Source organism: Epinephelus moara, chromosome 18 (assembly GCF_006386435.1).
Source record: "Epinephelus moara isolate mb chromosome 18, YSFRI_EMoa_1.0, whole genome shotgun sequence".
In the NCBI taxonomy this organism is placed as follows: Eukaryota; Metazoa; Chordata; class Actinopteri; order Perciformes; family Serranidae; genus Epinephelus; species Epinephelus moara.
In genome coordinates, this window is record NC_065523.1 from 20181120 (window position 1) to 20203031 (window position 21912).

At 44.0% G+C, this 21912-nt stretch overlaps 2 protein-coding genes across 7 annotated transcripts; one reads left to right on the forward strand and one right to left on the reverse strand.

Annotated features, from left to right (window-relative positions):
- Positions 1 to 70: 70 nt before the first annotated feature.
- epn3a (epsin 3a) lies at positions 71 to 12858 on the reverse strand. Of its 6 annotated transcripts, none has more exons than XM_050069447.1 (11): positions 12561 to 12858; positions 8225 to 8976; positions 6228 to 6346; positions 5557 to 5634; positions 5038 to 5127; positions 4401 to 4484; positions 2919 to 3048; positions 2612 to 2770; positions 2423 to 2500; positions 1414 to 1650; positions 71 to 1278 (listed from the first exon to the last, which is right to left on the reverse strand). In XM_050069447.1, exons 2-11 carry the CDS (start codon positions 8814 to 8816, stop codon positions 983 to 985), a joined length of 1863 nt encoding a protein of 620 aa, XP_049925404.1. In that variant the 5' UTR covers positions 8817 to 8976; positions 12561 to 12858; the 3' UTR covers positions 71 to 982. The 6 variants fall into 6 exon arrangements, with proteins under 6 accessions (XP_049925404.1, XP_049925406.1, XP_049925402.1 ...); XM_050069449.1 differs by having other exon boundaries at positions 2612 to 2767; positions 8225 to 8979; XM_050069445.1 differs by having other exon boundaries at positions 8225 to 8979.
- A 6630-nt stretch (positions 12859 to 19488) lies between these two features.
- Positions 19489 to 20880, forward strand: rasd2a (RASD family member 2a). Its single transcript, XM_050069413.1, has 2 exons — positions 19489 to 20100; positions 20220 to 20880. The coding sequence occupies exons 1-2, from the start codon at positions 19497 to 19499 to the stop codon at positions 20729 to 20731; spliced, it is 1116 nt and encodes a 371-aa protein (XP_049925370.1). The 5' UTR covers positions 19489 to 19496; the 3' UTR covers positions 20732 to 20880.
- The last annotated feature ends 1032 nt before the right edge of the window (positions 20881 to 21912 follow it).

The window sequence follows — 21912 nt, forward strand, 5'->3', positions numbered from 1 at the left end:
CATAGTGGTTATGAGTCACTACCACCAGGGGGCATAAAATACAAATTCTATGACGGATACTGGGTGTGTGCATGAGTTGTAATGATTTCATGTCCCTGATATGTATTGATTTCAGGAAATGAGAACATACAAAACAATAAAACCAACTGAAGAATGAAACAGTGTTCCAATTATACCCTTATATTTGATGAGAGTCAGTGGTTCACAAGCAATGAATAAAACTCATGATTCATACATTTTCTAATGTTGCCTTGCTTATAGTAGATTCTGAAGCACTTCCAGTTCTCCCAAACTATCATTTCATTCAGTTAATCCCAGCAGTTCATTGCACTAATGGTAAAATCATGTAGACACTGATGTTCCTCATCAGTTCTGGTTCAACAGAAGCTCCACAAAGTTAACTTGAGTTGATGCAGCATCATTTCAAGAATCGGAAAGGTCTCTAACTCTTGTCTCTTTACAGAAATCTATTTTTTATATTTGTATATGACAGCAGCAGTAGCCAGCTAAGCCGAACACACAAACAGCTGAGTGAGCAGGAGGCTTGTTGACTACTTAAAAAGCCGTAATACATTCGCCTGGTAATTGTGGCTGAGTGAAGTGATGACAAAATATTATCAAACTGTGCTTTTGTGTATGTGGGTTTTTTTTTTCTGAATTCAGTTTGCAGTAGGTTATGGCCTTAAAGGAGGTTTACATGACACTAATGGTTTCTGATACAAAGGCGTTATCACTTTTATATCGTGTTACTGCATATATGATAAGAGGACAGAGTGTTGCAGTGAGGAGCAGAACCAGCTTGCATCAATCTAAGGGTTACTGTTTTATAACACAATATAAAAACAACTAAGAATAGGGTTTCCATACAAGTCCATGGGACTGACATTCAGTCTGCAGTTAAGAGTTATATTTCAAGAGCATAACCTAATGGCATTCCCCTTTTTTTTTTTCTATAAGACATCTTCTCCAGTTTAGTTGGTCCTCACAAGAAAGGGTTCTGACTGCTCTGTGCAGCCTGTGATCCCTCAGTGCTGGCTGATGAGAAGGGTAACAAGGGCTCAGGGAGGGCCACCGGCAGGCCCAGACCGGGCTGGGTGGGGTGAGTGAGTGACGAGGGGAGGCTGGCAGGCTGGTGGCTCGTAGGCAGGGGCAAGGAGGCACTGTATGGAAGAGAAGTGCCCTGGGGAGCTGAAGAGATGGAGCCGGAGCCCATTTGATTCAGAGTCAGTTTGGGCTGCTCAGCTTGGAATGGATTGTTGGGTGAAGGAGCACTTAGGCCTGGACAGGAAGACACAAAAAAACCCAACAAGTTATTGAAATCCAATTTATCAACACAGCTGATTTACTGTAAGTTAGGAGTTTCAACTCGTCTTTCCCTCTGGGTGTTGCATCTACAGCCAACAAAACAAATACCTGATAAGAAGGGGTTCAAGGTCTTGGGTGGAGGATTGGCTGGGATCAAGCTGTCCAGGTTTACCAAGGAAGCTGCTGTGGGGCCAAGGAAGGCCTCAGGTGTCCGGCATTTACGTGGGCTGGGGGTGGCCAGGCTTTCTCCGAGACGTGACATGTCAAATAGCTCAGGGCTGCCCTCCCTTCCCCCATTCAAATTCACCTGACCTCCATCCATGGCTTCATCGAACAGATCCCCATCTAACAGCAGGAGAAAAAAACAAGTTCTAACATTGCAAGTGTGTGAGATGCACAGTATGACAATGACTATGTTTACATGCACAAAATATTCCAGTTTTGCCCTTATTCTAAAAAGAGACAATATTCCTAATAAGCTGTTTACATGGCTAATGAAAATGAATTTTCTATTAATATTCCCATTTACACGCATCCCTGCATACTGCGATTAACATGCCCTCATAGGACTTTTCCATCAGTGGCAGAGTTGTTCAACCGTACAAACACAGCCTCCCTCTTTCATTCCTTCAACCACCTTTTTGAAAAAGTCAATGATGTGATATTTCTGCATACCAAAATAGCTGTTAATATCTAAGTCTTTCATAACGTTTAAAAATAGGTGTGTTTTCTTCTGACCAGAACTGATCGCTTTCCTTTTGGGCATGCATCTCTACCCTACAGCTTTGCAAACTGTTGGCTAGCTGGTTTGTGTACAATGCATCCATGTCAATGCACAGAGCTGACTGCAAACAGACAAGAGGCCACATGCTGCAAAGTGCGATTAAAACCCCAGCTGAGATTCATATTCTGAATGTGCTGTATACGTGTTCAAGGAATGCTCCCGAAACCTGAATAATACCAGCATATTCCACGTCTTAGTTTGAAAATGCTTCATTCAAAAAAGGCCGTTATATGACCCTTATCAAATTCAGACAATTGTCATATTCAAAATAATAGTGGAATATTCGTGTGCATGTCAACATAGTCAGTGAAAACAATTAAATGTATTCTTTACCTGAGGGGCTTCCAGTGCGAGGAGAAGATTCCCTGACAGCTGTCTTGAGTGCTGAGAATGGATCAACCCCTGAAGAGGCTATAAAAATACCAAAATACATTTTGGGTTTACTATTTTAAATATGTTATTTCAAATATCTATGTGGTGTCTGCCATGTCTCTGGCTGAGCTGTTTGAGTGCAGGTATCACCTGTGCTGGCCGCAAAGCCCCATTCTCGGCCTGTGGCGTTGATGTTGTTTGGCGGGCCATCCCAGGGGTCGGTTGGAGGCTCCCACGGTGGTGGAGGGCTATTGGAAGGTGGTGGTGCCATCCAGGGAGGATCTGCTCTCGAGGGGTTGGTGCTGCCTTCTTTAGTAACAGAGAGGTGAATTAAAGAGAGAGGCCTGAAATGAATCACTGCAAATGCTTCTGTCCTCAAAGGACAAATATTTTCTAAGTGTAATTAACTAAATATTTCAAACATGATCATGCCATGGTAAGATAACTCAAGGCTCACCCAGGGAGTCCCAAGGGTCTGTGCCCCCCGGGAGAGCAGCTGCCTGGTGTGCGGCATTGTTCCAATGGTGGCCACTAGGAGGCGGATCTGATGGGACTGCAAATACGTCTACAAGGTCCATGAAGGCAGTCTGACCACAAAGACAAGAAAATATTTGCTTCAGTTCAGCTCTCTATTCCTTAAAGCTACAGTTGGGAACTTGTTTAAAAATAACTTTTTGCCATATTTGCTGAAAGTGTCACTATTTCCACACAGTAGTAAGTGATGGTCTGTGAAAAAATCATGTTGCTCCTCCTCCACGTACTGCTTCTTTATTTGTGGCACAATTTTATTTTCGACACAACTTGCAGGTACTCATTAACCAATGACTGCTGTCAATATCACAACACATGTAGATATCAGGGCAAAAACAAACAGGTAAATGAACAAAACGGCATAATAACAAAAAAAATATTTAACAAAAACTGTCTGACCTTCTCTTAATGACATCATACCTCATATAACACAGCTCTACTGTTATGACAAAAACAGTAACAGACATAAGGATGTAAAACAACATATACATCTGCACCTCCTTGTACTGCTTCTAATAGCATATGCAAGAATCCACCGCCCCTGAATGAAGACAGCCAATCAGAGCAGAGGAGTCTCCAACACAGCTGTCAATCATGTCAATCACTGCTTGTGAACTGCGGTCAAACTAGGCAGCACTGACCAAATATAAATTGAGATTCAGTTACTGCATTGCCTATTTCTCACCTCAAATGTTTTCAAAAATATATTTTAGTGTACTGTTTAGCTCTAAAGAGAGAACGTTTGTGACCCAGCAGGTGGGCAGTGCTTGTTTTTCTGCTTGACTGTTTCCAAAATGGTGGCTGGGTCTCATATTCAGCTCAACGGTACACTAAAATACGTTTCTAAAGAAGCATTTGAGGCCAGAAATAGGCGATGCAGTTACAGGATCTTGATTTGTATGTGATCAGTGCTGCGTGTTACAGTTTGACCGCAGTTCATGAGCAGTGATTGAAAGCTTGTTCGGAGACTCCTCCTATCTGAATGGTGGTTTTTCGTCGGCCGCGGTAGATGACTGCAAAAGCCATTAGAAGCACTACAAAGAGAAGGAGGGATGTGATTGTTTTCACAGATTATCTGTCTCATGTACTGTGTGGCTAATATATTTTTTAAATAAAAGTTACCAACTACAGCTTTAATAGCAAAGTGATTGCTGGAATTAATTATTTATGAATTTTATTAAAAGAACACTTCTGAGATTTTCAGTGTTAATTTAGTGGTTGAGATGTAAAACCTGATCTGACTGGATAATCCTGCCCATCATTACCATAAAGCATTGTAATTCAGATTTCAGTCCTTGGTTTATAAGTACATGTTCTCAAAGCATGAGGAAAAACCAAAGTAAACCACAATGTACGGTCACATTTCATCACCCCCCAGTGAGATATTCCATACCCCAATATTTCATACCCCGCCTTTAGTCTCCATCTCACGTTTGCTTTCCTCCAGAGCTTTCTTGAGCAACGTCTCGTCTCCTTGGCGACTGAGTTGCTCCTGCCAACAGATACAAACACATGGTCACCTTTGGGCATGACGGCTTCCGGCAAAATTCACATATTGTCTCATCATACTATATTTATGACTCAGCGACTGCTCACAAGCACAAAAGCCAGCTTGTATTCTTCCTGGGCAGTGTACGACCCAGTGATAGATGAGTGCAGTGCGCACACACTAGAAAATTCTGTGGTCAAAGAGAGGAGAGAGCAGAGCATCACGGCAGCTCTTTTGTGGCTTAGTGAGAGGGCAAAGACAAAGAGAGTGAGACAGGAAGAGAGAGGTGGGGTAAAAAGGTTGCCAGAGATAATACAACAGAGTGACAGATATAAAACTTAAAAGAAAGAAAAGGAAACGAAGCAGGGGTGTGAAAATAAGTTTTATTACATTACATTTACATTTTATAGTGGAAGATTATCGTCCAAAAAAAAAAAGAGAAAAACCTAGAGGATGGTTCCCTAAAGGTAGGAACACACTACATTATTGAAATCCACGCAGCTCCAGAACAAAAAGTCCCCCAACCCCCACCCCTGGTGACCACCAAGAACCCTACCTGCTGGTGCTCCTCTTTACTCAAGCTCAGGGCTAACTGGAGCTGGGCGTCCTCATCCATCTCCAGTGCAGGAGGTGCAGGTGGGGCAGGCTGTGAGGGAGGTAGCCAGAGAGGAAATTTCAATCAGTATTCAGCCTACAAAACTGTAAAATATGCCTGGACAAACTGGCAGCACATTGCATGCACTTCTACAGGTGTCCCAGGAAGAGTAAAGGGGTCAAACCCTTTGCCCTTCCTCGACACTGCTCAAGAAGAGTGTCTGACGTGAGTATCTGCTTAAGTAAGAGGAGAGATTTAATAGTTAGTGGAGCTGAAGGATGAAGCGTCGTTGGATTAGTCGCTGGAAAAAGTTACGTCCTTTTCATGTACAGAGAGGAGAGTGAGCAGTACATGCAGCTGTTCCTCAGAAGGGCCCGGACCAAGCCGTGAGGTTGGTTTCAGTGTGTAGAGCAACAGGAGATGTGCTACAGGGCAAAGGATGCAAAGGAAGAGTCATCCCTGGTCCCAGCATACTAATACCTTCTTAGTGTCCTCCTTGCTGAGAGTCATAGCGATCTGGAGCTGGGTCTGTTCATCAATATCCAATGTGGGAGGTGACTAGGGTCAAGCAGGAAGGATTAGAAGGAAGACTAATCAAAGGGAAAGGTAAAAGCTTGATTTTGCTTAAGTGATTCTTAAAGAAGTATAATGTTTTAAGGTAATTGAGAAGAGAGGAGTATCACAGAAAGTGCTGTGTACTGCAGTATATTCCTACAGTGGCCGTCACAGAGGGCAACGGCTGTCCTTGCCATGGAGACTAGGATGGGCTGTGGACGCTTAGGAGTGGATCAATACACACATCCTGTCTGGCTTCTCACTCTTTCACTCACAGCTTCCTCATTCTTCAGCATGGCTCCCACCGATTCACCAGAGACAGAGTTGATGATATCACTTTCTGTTAAAGGTTCTGTGAAATGGTGGCCTTGTAGAGACAGGGAGTGGGAGTGCTTCATCGCCACGACGGATAGTTTCCAAGCACGTGTTTATGGGAGATATTTAATGTTTCACTTCAGCATTACAACATAACATGTCAGCAGGGCGGCCGAGAAGCCTCTTTCTGTCAGGCGCATGAGCTGTCGGGATGAGAGGTTTGTGTGTGTGCTCAGTGTGTGTGTGTGTGTGTGTGTGTGTGTTGTCTTAGTTAGAGGTACCTTTTCACTTTCTTCTCGGCTCATAGCCAGGGCCAGCTGCAGCTGCAGCTCCTCTTCTCCACTGGTCGCGGGCCGAGCTTGCTCCAGGTCTGGAGCAAGTCGAGGAGAGGAAGAGGAGGCTACAGGGACAGAGGAAGAACACAGGGGATTGGGTGTTAAGCGAGGAATGGGGAGCAGAGGGGTGTAGACAAAAACATTAACAGATGGAAATAAACGGGAAACAAAGAAAGAAACACTTTAGGCTGATTTTTAAGGCCAGAAAAGAGCTGGCACTGTTTATGCATGTTAATTTTTTTTCCACTGCCCGTTGTTTAGGGCCTTTGCTGGCATCGCTTGCCACGGCCTGCCTAACTCTGCTTGCACTGAGAACAATGGAGCGCCTGTGTGGAGAGTTAGGGTGGTGGAGGGGCAGAGGAATGGACGGGTTGGAGTGGGGCCCACCTTATTACCCTGAATCCTCTGGGTGGGTTCCAAAACTTAGGTCCAGGTTTGGAGGAGGGGATGGGGCAGGGAGGGGGCTGGCAGGATACCAGTCTGGGTGTCAGGTTGTGGGTCACGGGGCTAAAAGAGGGCAGCAGGCCACACGTTGGCAAAGTCAGGTCTCAGAAACTAATCATTTCCACTGTGCTGCCCCTCAATATCCCCCGTCTGAGCTGGAATGCGTGCTGCCAATTAGCTGCTGCCAACCTCTTGACCCCCACCCACGCCATCCGTCAGCATTTCATCTACCCCTCCATCCACCACCATCCTTCTGATCTTTAAAATCGCACGGAGCAGAGCGAGAAAATTGCAAAAATAAAACTGACAAATGACTTCAGTTTCTCACTATGATTCTCAGAGTGTGAAATTGTTATGGCTAACCAGCATGAAAGCCTCTCTCTGTTTGATAAACTGAGGATTTAAACTCAGCACTTTGTGGTATTATCACATCTATATGTTTTCCCTGCACATTACAAACCATGCTCCCATTGTACCATCACTAAACCGCAGACTCAGGCTCGGAGGTGGTAACGGTTTCGGCCACATGTTTCCGCTGGCACACATTCTAGCCCAGACAAATATGCAAGGAACGCGCATCAAGTGGAAAATGAATCGGAGAAAAAGGACTTTTTGAGGGATTTGAGGAAATAAAGCAGATACCCATCTGTGGGCATGTCTCTGTTTACACCATGAAACCAGCCACAGACATCAAAGTTACCGGTGCCTTCATGAAACCACAGCTCTGCTACTGACTAACTCCTTTTAATGAACACCATACACCACACAGACCACGCAAATGCCAAAGTATATGGCACACACCAGACATACCACATTTACAAATGCTACACACAGCTACTTAATGCTTTTCCACAGTATGTTTGAGCTGATAGGTCAATGATTTCCTAACCCTGACACACTGACAGAGGGATCAGTTAGGTGTCATGTTGTCTAGCCACCACACCAACATCTCTGTAGTCGCGTAACAGCTCATAAGATCAGCAAGTAAACACGGTATCCAGTTGTGGTTTAACGTTAAATTGAAACAAGCACAAACAGGGCCTCCTCTCTTTTGTAAATCCAGTTTAGCTGACGTGACTGTCAGCAAGAGAATGAAAGGAATGCAGATGTCCATCCGTCAGTGGAGAGTAAAACTGAAACGCCCGAGGACACGAGGAGCATTAATACTCATCAAAGCTTAAATGTTGCAAGGTGCTGCTGGTATTAAAATAGCATCGACTTTAATGAGAAATCACAGGTAGGAGCTGATTGATGTACACATCTCAAACACTGGGCAGAGAAGAAATATATAGCTGACAGCATCTCTATAAATCGCCATTTTCAAATGGAAAAACATAGGTGAGGAATGCAGTTATTCTGCTGCATCATCCATAAGATCATACCTTAATTTATCTAATCATGACCTGTCATGTGTGCATTCCTACCACGTGAAAGGTCACATGCCAGAGAAAATACTCAGGTGTCGCTCAGGTATTTGTGAAGATATCCCTGCTACTCACAGTGAAAGGAGGATGGTGAGCCTCTGCACCGGCCGGGCTCATCCCCATGGGCACTTGCGGAAGTGGGCTGGCTTGTGCGACGCCCTGGGTACGGAGGAGGCAGCGATCCAGAGCCTAACCCACTGCTCGCCATACGCGTCTTGGTTTTCAGTGCCTGGCTCCTCTCCTTCTTCAGCTTTTCCTCATCCCTCAGAAGAGCCACCAGATGCTTGGCCTTCTCCCGGACGTTGACACCCTGGTCACGTCCGTCTCGGTCTATGTACTGGAAGTCTCTCAGTGTCTGGATGGTGTAAATGTTCTCCCGGCACTCCGTGGCCACACGTTCGGAGCCTGTTTTGATCAGGTAGTCCAGCAGGGTCAGTGCCTTATAAACATGACGCCAGTTTTTACCGTGGTCGTTGAGCCGCTTCCAGATCATCCCCATAACCTCCGTGAATGCCACGACATTGAAGGTCAGGTCTGCGATTTCAGACATGAGCGAGCTGGGAGGACCCCAGGGGTCGTTGGAGGTTGCCTCTCGGACCTTGATCTCGGCCTCCGTGTAGTTGTTGACCATGTTTTTCATCTGGCGGCGCAGCGATGAGGTCTGCATGATGGCGGTGGTGGTTCACAGGTGGCGAAAGACAGTCTAACAGCAGGCCAGCCCACTGTGTTGCCTCAGGCGAGGTGGCTCGTTAGAGATCAGTTCAGTGGAAAAATGCAATGAAGTCGACCTCCTGTTGGGAACTTCAGTGACGTCCACAAGTGTGTTCCTGCTGGAAAGGAAATCAGATTCACAGAAAGCCATATATGTTAACATTATTGTTCTTACATCAGATATTCACAGATGACACACCGCCATCTTCACGCTGCTACAAACAGGACTGGTGACCACAGCTGAACTCTCACACATTTTTTTTACTCAGTAATTGTGTTTGGAAGGAGAAAGAAACAACTCAGCACCTCCCAGCGATATGAAACACAACACCTGAGCTCAGTTTCTCCTGAAACAACTTGCGGAGATCTGTGTGAGTGCACACAGTGCAGTGCTCCTGAGTAAACAATGACCACCTTGACAGCTATTTCCTAAATTCAATTTTCAGAAATATTTTGATTTATTTCCCTGAGAAGCAAATATTAGTTTCAGACCGAGGGACTGCAAACCCAACCTAGGGTAGAAATCTGTGTTTTACCTTGGAGTGAAACTGGGAGGGGGGCGGGGGAGCTCCACCTCCCGTGTTTTTGTGACCTGATTACATCACCGCAGCAGCAGAGGGCCTTCAAAGCATCTGAAGACTCACAAAACTGTAGCTCCCACACAGATACACACACAGTAGTCGACCAGAATCACTAATACATTGCTATTTTTAAAGATTTTACATTAATAATCAAGACAATATGAGTGCACGGTGCAGTACCTATCACTTTGGCCTGGATGTTGGCCTGCTTTTCCAGTGAGTCACTTGAACTGATAACTTTCCACTCCCAGACCTGCCTCACCTATTTAACTAAGAGCTGAGATGCATGAACATGCAGGATCAATCCCCCTCACTTAAGAGTCAAGCGCTGTGTCATGAGTTAGCATTTCCAAAATATTAAAAGGGGGCATGGAATGAGAGATGGGCTTTAAAATATATCGATATCTAACCCTTGAGTGGGTGGAACACTGAATATGACAAAACTGATTTATTACATTGAAACTATAATAAAGAAAGCAAACTAAAACATTATAGTGTTATACAGGCTGTGAGGATACTATGAATAAAAGGGGACAGCACTACGTTGGGCCGCGACATCAGTCATACTATGAGAGAGCTCCCAGAGCTGTAAATAGATGGTGAAGTGGTTGTAAGAGACAAAATGCTTGTGGCTCAGCTGACCACAGGTTAAATCTCAAGTGGTGACCAACCCGAGCCATTCAGTCCCATTAACTCCCAATCCGTACACTGTGTGAGGAAAAACTGGATAGTCAGTTAAAAAGAGCCCTTCCTGTAAATGCAAGTTGGTTAAGCAGAGGTTTTAATGCTGCCAATCACAGAGAGAGGAGTGCTGTAACAAGAGAGATCAGAGTGGCAATTAAACCGTCCTTCTGGCCAGCTTTCTAATCTAATCTGAACGCCTCCACTGCTGTTGTACTCACAACCATAATGAAGATAAATTCATTTTGTGACGTATCTGACAAATTACTATTACATACGTCAGACTGATAGTAGGGTTGGTGGGGAAGGCGGCACCAGCTGCCCATCACCATCACTACACACAGAAATGTTGGGCTGGGCGATACATTGTCATGATATTCAGTGGCGCCTCCAACGGTGGGGGCCAGAGGGTTCATGTCCCCTGCCCCCCCCTTCGTAGGCACTCTGGCAAGGATGACTGAAGGCTGATAATACTGTCGTTTATAAGAGGCTGTGGCACACTTATCTTTTAAACTAGTCTAAAGGTAGTGGTAGCTTGTGAGACTTGTCATCCTAATGTTGTGTTCACACCCGGTGCGAATAAAACAATTCATGCGTGAGAATTACATGTAAGTCAATGTAAAGACTCAATTAGACATGAATTCCCGCCAGGCGGCGAGATGGACGCAACATGAATGATGCGAAATACGCAAATTAAGCAAGTAGTGCGATTTCGCGTCATACCCTTATTTGTTACAGTTGGAAAATCGGAACTCAACCAATTCGTGCCGCAATAGCCAATCAGCATCGAGATCCTCCAGGGATATATGACGCCAGGGACGTACCAGCAGGAGTTAATTCATCTATTCAGCGTATGACACCAGTTATTAGCCCGTATGAAGCGAGTCAACACAAAATATTCTAGCGATCAAGCTTGCCCCAGTAACGGGACGTGTTTGGTGTGAACACGACATAAGGCATCCACTGGTGCCAACTATATCTGTCGAGTTTGTTCGAATGGGGTTAAATAATGCTCCGAATTCCGGGTAAATTTTGGTGAGGTAACAAGTGGCATGGCCATTTTTAAAGGGGTCTCTTGAACTCTCACCTCAAGACATCCGAATGAAAATGGTTCTATGGGTACCCACAAGTCTCCCTAAACTTGAGAAGACTTTTTACCAATTAATCTTCCTTTTTTTCCTTACAATCAATATTCTCCTTCAAACTAAAGCTGTGTATTTGTCTTTTTAAGGACAGGGACAACCAGCCTCTTTGAAGAACAATGGATTACCAAACACATTTACACATTAGTAACACATTAAAACAGGATTGTTGTGGAACTCAACATATTAACTGTACTGGTAGTCTATGCCAATTAGATAGTAAGTAATATTAACTCAAAAAAGACACCAAAATATATACTAGAGTGTGATTCCTAAACTCTCCACATAGTTTTCAACTAGCCTGTACTCAACAACAGCGTAACATGAATTCCTAAAATTCAGTTACAGCTTTTCATTTTGGTGTGCCACCCCAACATTTTCAGTGGCCCCAACTGTCTATGACACTGATTATTGATACCTTTAAATGAGATTAGACTAGAGATCATCTTAGATTTTGGATAATATCATAAGTGTTGTCTGTTCCTGGTTTTAAAGGCAGCATTACAGGAAAATGATGTAATTTGCTGAACTTGCCAGACTGCTCGAGCTATTCTGTTATCTGCCTTTACACACTTTATTTATTATATCTACAATACTGTTGATTATTTATCTAATATTTTGTGAAAGTACAAATAGTCAGCCCAACAGTGTCATTGCTATATTGTTTTAAGGTATTTAGGAAATCTTAATTTTCTGAGGAAAGACAGGAAGTGTGTTCTGACAGAGGTAGGGCTGGGTGACATAGAGAAAATCATAATATTTTAAACCAAAACACACATCCTGTCTTTCCCAAGAGAACAAATATTTCTCAGTCAGCTTGAGTATAACGTGACCTTGACATGATAAAACACTGGATTGAATTCTTTAAGTATCTACTTTGTCTGTTTTCTACTTCTGGGTTTTCCAATTCATCTGTCAAACACATTTTTCCTTGCTGTGAGTGAGCCAGTCATTCCCAAACACTCTCGCTATATACTTACAGCAAACTGTTCCCAGATCAGGCCTTCATGCTCTTCCAGGTATGTTTTATTATGCCCTACAGATGTGCGTAAAAACACCAAAAACCGCTGGATGGAAACACAAGTCTCGATTCAACTTGTGTCCTTTCTGTCCCAAACTAGGACGGCTGGAGCCATTATCATGCACGTTGCGTCAAATGGGATGATCGGGTAGGTGAAGTATGTGACCGTGACTCAGCTATGCTTCCGAGTTTAAAAGTTAAAACCTCGACAGGAACAAGGAGAAAAGAATAAATCGCATAAACCCCCTCCTGTCTGCTTCCACTTTCCCTCTTACCTTCATGTCATAGCGCGTCAGTGGGGTCCCAACTTGGGGAGGCTTTGGGTGGAAGAAGAAACGCCTCCGCCTCTCGACATATCCCGTAGCTTTCGGAGAGAGAGAAAGGAACTAGAGTACATACAAAAAAGGATATTCAAAGCGCAGAGGAAAGCCGTGTGCGCGCAAAATGTATCCAACACTAGTGCGCAGCGGTGCTGTTTTGTTATCAAACTTAGTTGTGTGTGTGCATATCTCAATCCAGGGCTTGCAGATGGCACAGCCCCCCCTTAAAAACACACACACACACACACACACACACACAGTAAAAATGGATGGAGAGGGAGAGGGAAGGGAGAGGAGAGGGGAGGGCGGCCTGCTCGGTGCATGCAGAGTCAGACTTAACCCTTTCACTGCCTGGTGGAAACGCATAGTGGAGCAGGTGATCTGGGCACACTCCAGAGTCACACACAGGGATTGTGCTGCACAGGCACAAAATAAGTGGAGACACACTGTGAGGACAAATCTGCTAATGCCATATCTCATATCCTAAATAACAACAGTGTTCCTATATTACATTTCAGCAGATCACTGTGCAGAAAAATCACTGCAAGTAATCTAATATCTAAATATTTCTGAACATACACAGGTAGAAGCATGTTGGATTATTACAGCAAAGTGTGATACAAAGGTCTGAATGTATATGTGAATACCACAGACCCTTTATTATCCCATAGAGCAATGCTGGTAACTCTTCCTTGCAGGCTGAGTGAACATCCCAGAGGGACTCAGCAGCAGACCACATTTCCTTTTCAGCTGCTTCATCATTGCATCCTTGCTCTTTATTTATTTATCACAGCTAATGGGCTGTTGTCTGAAGTCACATCCCGTATATGCATTATACAATGCCTAAACCTCGTCTGTATTCACCTTGGCTTGGGTTCAGTTAAGAAATGCGCAGAGTAATCTCTGTCAGCTACAAGCCGTCTATATGAAAGTACAGAGGGATCATATTGTGACGCTGAGTGGGGTAATGATTACCTAACTGAGGGAGAAGTGCAGGAGGGAGCAGTGGGGCCTTGTGACTGGTTGACCGAGCAGGATATACAGGAAATACCAGCTCCACCTTGAAACAACAAAGGCACGACTCTTGGAGACGACACAAGGGCAAGTGTACAGAGATCAGGAGCTCGTCAACCTGTGAAACTGGCTCTTGGAGAGGATATTTCAAGTTGTGATAAAGGGTTGGGGGAAGTTTGTAGTGTGGGAGTTTGGCCTCCATTTACTTGTTGCAGCTCCCTGTTTGATTTTTATGTGACTCTCACTGATCAGGTCTGTCGAGCTCAACTTCATACACCTCCCCTGGCCCTCCTTCCTCTCTGTCTTGGCACCCTATGTCTTTATTTCTCCTGAAAACAGATGCCTGAACACTCTTTGTTTCCCAACAAAGGCGTGATGAGGTCAGTGCAGGGGGGACATGCAGGCGAGGTCTGGGAGAACAGAGGGGGAGGAGAGAGGGCTGATAAATAACACCAGCACTCTACTAGACGGCAGTGACGTCACGCAGGAGAGGAAGTCTGACTTCTAATGTGTTTGTGTGTAGGTGCCAAAAACCAACATGTGTGTAAGCATACTTTCTGTCCATGATAGCTGTCTCTCTTTGCTGCCCTCTAGTGGTTGTGTTTGTTTTCTGGTAGGTTGTATTCTTACCTGATTGTTTCTGTGATATTAAGCTGTACATTATAACTAAGGCTGCACAGGGCCCCAGGTTCACTCCATATTAGATGGTCCTATACAATGAGATTAGAAATTTTGAACCACTTAAACACAGTTTCAACTATCAGGTGTCCCTTTGACCCTGTGTCGAACTATTACATTGTGCTCAATTGTTGTAAAGTTGTTTTTTTATTGCATCTATTTTCTTCTGTCTATCAAGTAATTCTCGCATGATAATATTATTATATCTATATGTATTCATTATCATAAGAGACCATTTTCATTATCATTCCCTGACTACGCTCCAGAATGGATCCACAAAATGGGTCCAGATCAGAGTCCACTTGCACAGTAAGACGGATCCAAAACATTTAAGGATTACGGATCCAGACCAGACCCTGCCCAGATCTGATTTCAACCTATTCCGAAGCAGTTTATCCTGCCCAGATTTGGATCCTCAATCGGTACGAACCATTTTGGATGCCTCATTCAAATTGTCTTATCTGGCTGAAACTAGCTAAAGAAACATCTAAAATGTAGCTGACCAACATCGAGATTGCTTCATTAAAGGTCTGACAGTTATTTTCTCCAATAATCAATATATGTTTACAGTATAAACTGTCAGAAAATAGTGAAAAGGGTCCATAATTATTCCCGAAAGCCCAATAAAACACATACAAATGTATTTTCTGTCAGAACAGTCAAAATATAGAAGATTTTTAGTTTACTATCATAAAAACTAGTAAATATTCACATCTGAGAGGCTAATACGCTGAAAAAATGACAAACAATTAGTCAAGGTCATTATCATAATTGTCGCCTATCTATTTACTGTCAATCAACAAGTTGCTTAGTCAGCTTAATCATTTCAGCTTTGTTTGTTCCATGGTGTTGAAACAGCACCAGAGAGACTAGAGATGAGCAAAATCCAGCAGAGTGGTGATGTGAGGTGTGACTCTGCCCCTGGAATCAATCAGATGACGTGTTCAGATGATGCTACAGTGTGTGACGATTTGATGTGTTGATGATGAGGTCGTACAGTGTCTATAAATACAAACCTGACTATATGAAAATGGTTTCTATTTTTACAGCTGGGGGGTTGGGTGAGTGAATGGCAGTGTGTGTCAGCTCATACACTATTGACAGCCAGTAACCCAGTGTGACGTTGCACTGTGACTAACAGTTTAGCACCAACACAACTGAGCATTTCACTACGGGAAATTACAGTAGAAGCATTCTGCCTTGGGTTTTGCTGATATTAGCTTTATTTCCTAATTGTCTGGGGTCCCACTGACTGCACCACCACTGTATGCAAAAGCTTTTTTTTTTTTTTAAATATTTCTTTCTCTGTTGCTCTGACCTCATTTAGATCAATAGGTTGGATGGTCCAGTTTACTACAAAACAGACTTGAACATTTGTGATAACTGCAACAAAATATGGAGACTAAAGCATTGCACTCACATGAAATAAAGAAATATTTCTAGTTTTATATGCTATGGCTCTACATGAACAAATATTACTTATGATTCCCCCAAAAAATCATCATATAGAAACACAATGTGTAGGGGAGACCAGGGGCAATTGTAACATCTCAAACTGCATCCATTAGAAACACGACTGAACTCATTAAGCACATGGTCTGTGATGATTCCTCTGCGCCTGCCGAAGGACAAACTGATGTCTCATACTTGTCAAAGTTTTTCTGCCAAGACTTATTTTTGAGATATGAAAGTTATTGGCGGCACAGCGGTGCACTGGTTAGCACTGTCGCCTCACAGCAAGAGTTCTGGATTTGAACCTGCCAGCCGGCTGGAGCCCCTCAATGTGGAGTTTGCATGTTCTCACCTTGACAGCGTGGGTGTTCTCTGGATTCTCCAGCTTCCTCCCGCAGTCTAAAGACACACAGGTTAGGTTAATTGGTGACTTTCAATTGTCTGTAGGTGTGAATGTGAGCGTGAATGGTTTTCTGTTTCAGTGTTTCAGCCTGGTCCAGGGTGCATCCTGCCTCTCACCCAAAGTCAGCTGGGATCGGCCACAGCCCACCCCCCACCTTCAAGTTGTTTTTAGGGATAAGCAGTCACAGTTGATGACTGAAAGTATTTTTTCCCTCTACAGTATTTTCCTCATACTTTCTTACCCTTTAATGTCTATGAATTAAAATATTTCAGTGACCACACTGCTGTCTAACATTTGATGTCTTTGTCAAATATTAGCTGCATTGTTTCTAGCCAGCAGGGTAGCTTGTGTCATGGGTGGTATGATTGGGGACAATTATTAAACTGTGTTACAAATGACCCTGACATCATCAAAACTGCCCTGCTTAGCAACATCAAAATAGATCTTTTCTTTTGCCCCTCAGTCTGAGGACCCTGTTTCAAAGCCTGGCAAGAGCCAATTTCTTTTTTTTAAGATTATTTTTATTGGCTTTTTGCCTTTTATTGACAGGACAGAAGGTGAAATGGGGAGACAGAAAGAGAGTGGGGACTGAAATGCAGCAAAGGGCCACAAGCCGGATTCGAACCCACGGCCGCTGCAGCGAGGCATTGCCTCGCCTCTGTACATGGGGCGCCGGCACTATCCACTACGCTACCGACGCCCCAAGAGCCAATTTCTTGTGCTTTCAAAATTTTCAATGTCTATGAATCTGAAGTTTTCTTATCTTTAAATACCACCTTACTTGCTGAAAATCAACATATTTTTTGAACTATTATTTTTGGTTTATAATAGATGCCTGATATTGAAACTCAGATTAAAAACCAGGTTTGAACCACTTAATTTTTCCACATTTTATACAATGGGCATTCTAACATCTCGCAATGCACCAATCAGAAACAAGACAGAACTATGAAACTCAGCACACGTTGGTGGTAAGGTAAGGTAAGGTAAGGTAAGGCAAGGTAAGGTTACTTTATTCATACTAGCAGGTCTACACATTCTCACTCTGATCTCGTCACATATTGACGTTTTGGCCATGGACCAAAGGTACCCTGGGTGCATTGGTTGTTGACGTTCTGGAATGCCGTGTCAAGTTCTGCCTGTTACATGCATTGTCTTCTTTCAAGATACACTTAACATTTACATACAGTCTCTTTCAAACACTGCAAATTGATATTGTATTTTTCTTCAACAACAAAAACATGTGGTTAGGTTTTGGAAAAAAGAATAGGGTTTGCCCTAGCATCTTAAGGGACACGAACACCACTCTCTCATGTGAAAGTCCATGTGTGTCAGTCCCATCCACCACCCCTCCTGTCCACCCCACTCAGACTTTTGCCGCCTTAACTTTCGTCCTTGTCCCGCTGCGTTCCACCCTGACGCTGCCAGGCACTGTTAAACTATAATGGCAACCAGCCACATATCATGCCGATGTCAAGGAATACCTTTTTCAGTTGGTTTCTGATGCTGCAGGTCACTGCCCAAACGCCGGACTTTGACAACTTTGGAGTGAGACTGAGGCAACCTTCTTGACACACATTTCTGCTTGCCAACACGCAAACTGATGTCTCATACTTAATATGATTAATTAGAATGCTTTAATTAAATTAGAATTAATAGTTCAATGAATAATCTATATTTGCGGAAGTTTATTGTGGTGCATGATATAAAGGCATTACACGTGTTGTTACAGCTTCCTCTGCATGTGGGGGCAGATGTAACATTTCACTTGTAGTGATTCAATCAATATTGTGACTCTCACATTGCTTGTAAAAACATTTGTTGACTGTTAAGTAGCACACAGATGCAAGTTACCTTCATAAAAACTGTATTCAAATAATTAGGTTTTTGAGTAACGACACTGAAACCAAAAAAATGTTACACTTGCCCCCGGTCTCCCCTATAAATGAAGCAGCTACAGAGGGGGTTCATCAGTGAATCATCATGAATTTCAGGGCAGACCTCTATTACACTTTCCATCACAACATTTCTGCTGGTTTCCTCTTTCCCTTGATCCGCACATGTTGAAACGAGATTGCATTCTCTATGGCAATCAGCCTTTCCTTTCAGTCCGACTGCATATCCCACCCACTCCTCAGGTCTCCAGAAAGAAACTATTATGTAGGCTGCTCATTCAGAGTGGCCTTGGCTTGTGCAAAGCATGTTTTTATGGAGAAAAAGCTGCAGTTGTTCAGTATGTTCTAGCTCCTGCAATCAACAGACAAAGGACTGTGTGAAATGTTCAGTTCAGTGAAGTCAGGTGAGGCAGGACATGTCCTTCACAGTGTGCCCTGGCTAAGCTTTCACTCTCAAATACCTGAGATGTTGGTGCAACAACTGCCTTCATGCTCTTCACTATAAGGAAAAGTAAAGGTTCATGCGCTTATAGCAGGGCTGGGCAGCAACTGGGGGACCGGTTTCAATTGACACCTTCTGTGACCCACCCTCCAGGGGGGTGTAAGGGGAATTCACCCCAGGAGAAGTTTGCAGAAACTAAACAGCTAACCAGTTTTCCACTTATTAATACATATGAAAGCAATAAAGCTAATACATATTATAATTACTGTCTAGCCTTACTGTGGTTTTTAAAAATGTCTTTATACAATGACAAATCAAACCGTAGGCTGTATGATTCCGAGAGCAGAGTGCGAGCTGTTTCTCCAGTCTTGACACTGAGAGCGTCGTGATCACTGCAGAAAACAGAGAGGTTTGCAAGTGCTGCTCATAACAGCCTCATGAATAACTAAACCTCAGATGCTCAGTGATGTCAGGCTGCACAGGCACGTATCTTCAAGTGGCTTCTGTTGGGAGAACACTGTGATGTGAACACAAAAACCCTTTGAAGAGACAAGCCACAGAACAACTGAAAATACACCAAATGATTATTGTCACCATGACAGTATTTTGAAAGAAGAGAATGATATAAATTAGTGCTCATCAGCTGTGGCCATGACAACAAGCGTTTGGGCAATTGCCTGTCCATCCATTTATTCATAATGAGGCAGGACACATCTGAACAATTATGTTTGAATATATCAGACGGCTATTTTTTACACAAAGGTTTATCTTAGGACAAAATATTCAGAGGCATAATTTAAATGTTATTTGAAGACTCATCTGGAGCTCATCTCTTTAAAGGAAAATTCCTGTAGTTTTAATTAGAGATCTTGAGTGCTGTGTCTGTATGGGGTGCTCATTTGTGTTTCTATAAAAGGAGTGTGTTATGCGTGATGAGACGGTGACGCAGACACTGCGCTTGGTGTGGGTGTATAAGAGGAGCCACTCGGCTCCGTATCGGCGCTCACATGGGGAAGCAACCGGGTCTTCAGACTCATGATAGCCTCTCGGTGTCTGGAATTGAAACAAACATGGAGATGAACGCAACAGAGAAGCTTTACCTTCCCGTTGATGGCATCCTCGAAATGTTCAACCATCTCACCGGGCATCACCATGCAGGCATCACGCACCCAGGTCTCCAGAGCGCACCCCTCACCCCAGTAGCCCAGCACCCTAAAGTCTCAAGCATATCGAAGGCGGGCATGGGCATCATCAAAACGGTTAAAGGGCGCTGGAGGCAGCAAGAAAAGAGAGCAAGCAGGTCCTCGAGTTCTGGAAACAGGCAGGTATCGAGTGATCGACTCCCGAAACGGTCCGTGGATCTGCTGGAGCTGGGTCTGACCAAGCCCAAGAACTGTCACAGAGTAGTTGTGCTTGGCGCACGGAAAGTGGGTAAAACCAACATCCTGCATCGGTTCTTGGGTAAAGAATTTGAAGAGGATTATGAACCCACGACGGAGGACTTCCACAGAAAGCTGTTCCACATTGGAGGAGAGGCGTATCAGATTGATCTCCTGGACGCCACAAGTGAGAGGGACTTCCCTGCAAAACGGAGGTTATCCATACTGACAGGTGAGCCCTTTGATTATCAACTGAGATACAATTTTGGTGTTTCGGGAAAATATTTTTAACAAAAAACATGCCATGGAAATGTAACCTGTCACTAATTAAAGTGTTCTGTCTCTCTCCAGGTGACACCTTCCTGCTCGTCTTCAGTCTGGATGACAGAGAGTCCTTCAATGAAATCTGTGAGCTGCTCGACGAGATCAAAGCTGCCAAGGCAAAGTTACTGAAATTAAAACATCCCCCGAGAATACCAGTGGTGATATGTGGGAATAAAGCGGACTTGGAATCGCAGAGAGCCGTCAGACGCTCAGAGGTGACAGACATCCTCGGTGGGGACGTCGCATACTTCGAAACCTCTGCTAAAGACGACACCGGACTTGAAGGTGTGTTCAGGGCCCTCGCGGCTCTAGGTGGACTGCCGGACGAGACGAGTCCGTCACGACATCAGATCGTACCCATCCTCACCTACCAGTCGATGTGCATCGGCCAGCGAGGCAGAGGAGGGAGCCGGGGAGTCGGTGCGCCCTGCGCCGCCGTGGAGCCACTGGCGCGCCGCCCGAGCTTCACCAGCGACCTGCGGTTGGTGCTGAGATCCAGCACCAAACAAAACAAACCTGAGAGGTGTCAGATTCAATGAATTTGTGAGCCTTCTCTATAAACCAATTGTAGTAGTATGCTGCAATGTCATATTATGTAAGGAGTTATACTCTGTATAGCACCTGGCTGGACCAGTGCATTCATATTTTGTTTTTTTGTATGTACCTGTATATTATCCTGTAATAAAAGTATTTCTAATTGTCACATGGGCTTCTGTTCTATCAGTTTATTCCAGACATGCAATGAAACATGTCAATAGGATGGGGATATTGTTAGACTATTTTCGTCACCAATCAATTGTCCTCAAGTGGTGGCACAAAACATGACCACAAGTGTGTGTGGGAGGACGGAGATGACTCACACACTGACCTCACACATCTCCTAGTACTTGTTAGACACCAGAGATTGTTCATATTCCAAATCCTCCCACAAGGCTGCGGATGGCACCAAGGGTCAAGGTGTTACAATGCCCGGTTAGTCAGCACTATAATGGCCTACAATCTCATGTGTCACCGTGGTGTTTCTAAACACATAAAGGTTGGAGCATCATCTATTGAAGAGGGGGAGGTGAGAGACGCATTGAAGTCGGTGAAATCAGCACCATGGAGAGAGCCCACATCAGACTCGGCTCTACCGTAGAGTAGAAAATCAATTTATAGCCTGCCTTAAAAACACTCAGCCTTTTCTTCCTCACATATCCAACCCACTCTTCAGGTTCCCGAGAAGAAACAAATGTGTGGGCTGCTCATTCAGAGTGGCCTTGGTGTGTGTGAAAAGGATGGTTTGATGGAGACAAAGCCTCGGTTTTTGAGTTTCCTGCAATGAGCTGACGAAGTTTGGTGCTCCTTGGAGGTTAATGTTCAGTTCAGTACTTAAAAGTGCGTCAGGGTGGCATGTCCTTCGCTGTGTTTCCTTTCTAAACCCTCTCTCGTCAAATACAAGACCTACTGACGCAGATGAACACATTTGTAAAGCGGAGGTAATGATTTATGCCCTTATACTGATGTTACCAGCATTGTTTAGATCATTTACAGAGTAGGAAATAAAAGCAGACTGCATTTACTGACGGTGCTGAAGAGGACTCATCATCAGGGTTTATGAATCATAGAGCAGAGAGGGAGCTCCAGTCTTGATACAGTGTCGTGATTTCTGCAGAAAACAGCAGGGATCGTATGCAAGAACGTTAAAATCATAGATGCAGTTACGTCAGGCTGTACAGCC

Coding starts and splice junctions, on each gene's coding strand:
- epn3a (XM_050069447.1), bottom strand. CDS start 8,816: ATGCAGACCTCATCGCTGCGCCGCCAGATGAAAAACATGGTCAACAAC. Junction 5,635..6,227: donor GCCGAGAAGAAAGTGAAAAG/GTACCTCTAACT, acceptor GCTTGACCCTAG/TCACCTCCCACATTGGATAT. Junction 3,049..4,400: donor AGATGGAGACTAAAGGCGGG/GTATGAAATATT, acceptor CTTTGTGGTCAG/ACTGCCTTCATGGACCTTGT.
- rasd2a (XM_050069413.1), top strand. CDS start 19,497: ATGGGGAAGCAACCGGGTCTTCAGACTCATGATAGCCTCTCGGTGTCT. Junction 20,101..20,219: donor GAGGTTATCCATACTGACAG/GTGAGCCCTTTG, acceptor GTCTCTCTCCAG/GTGACACCTTCCTGCTCGTC.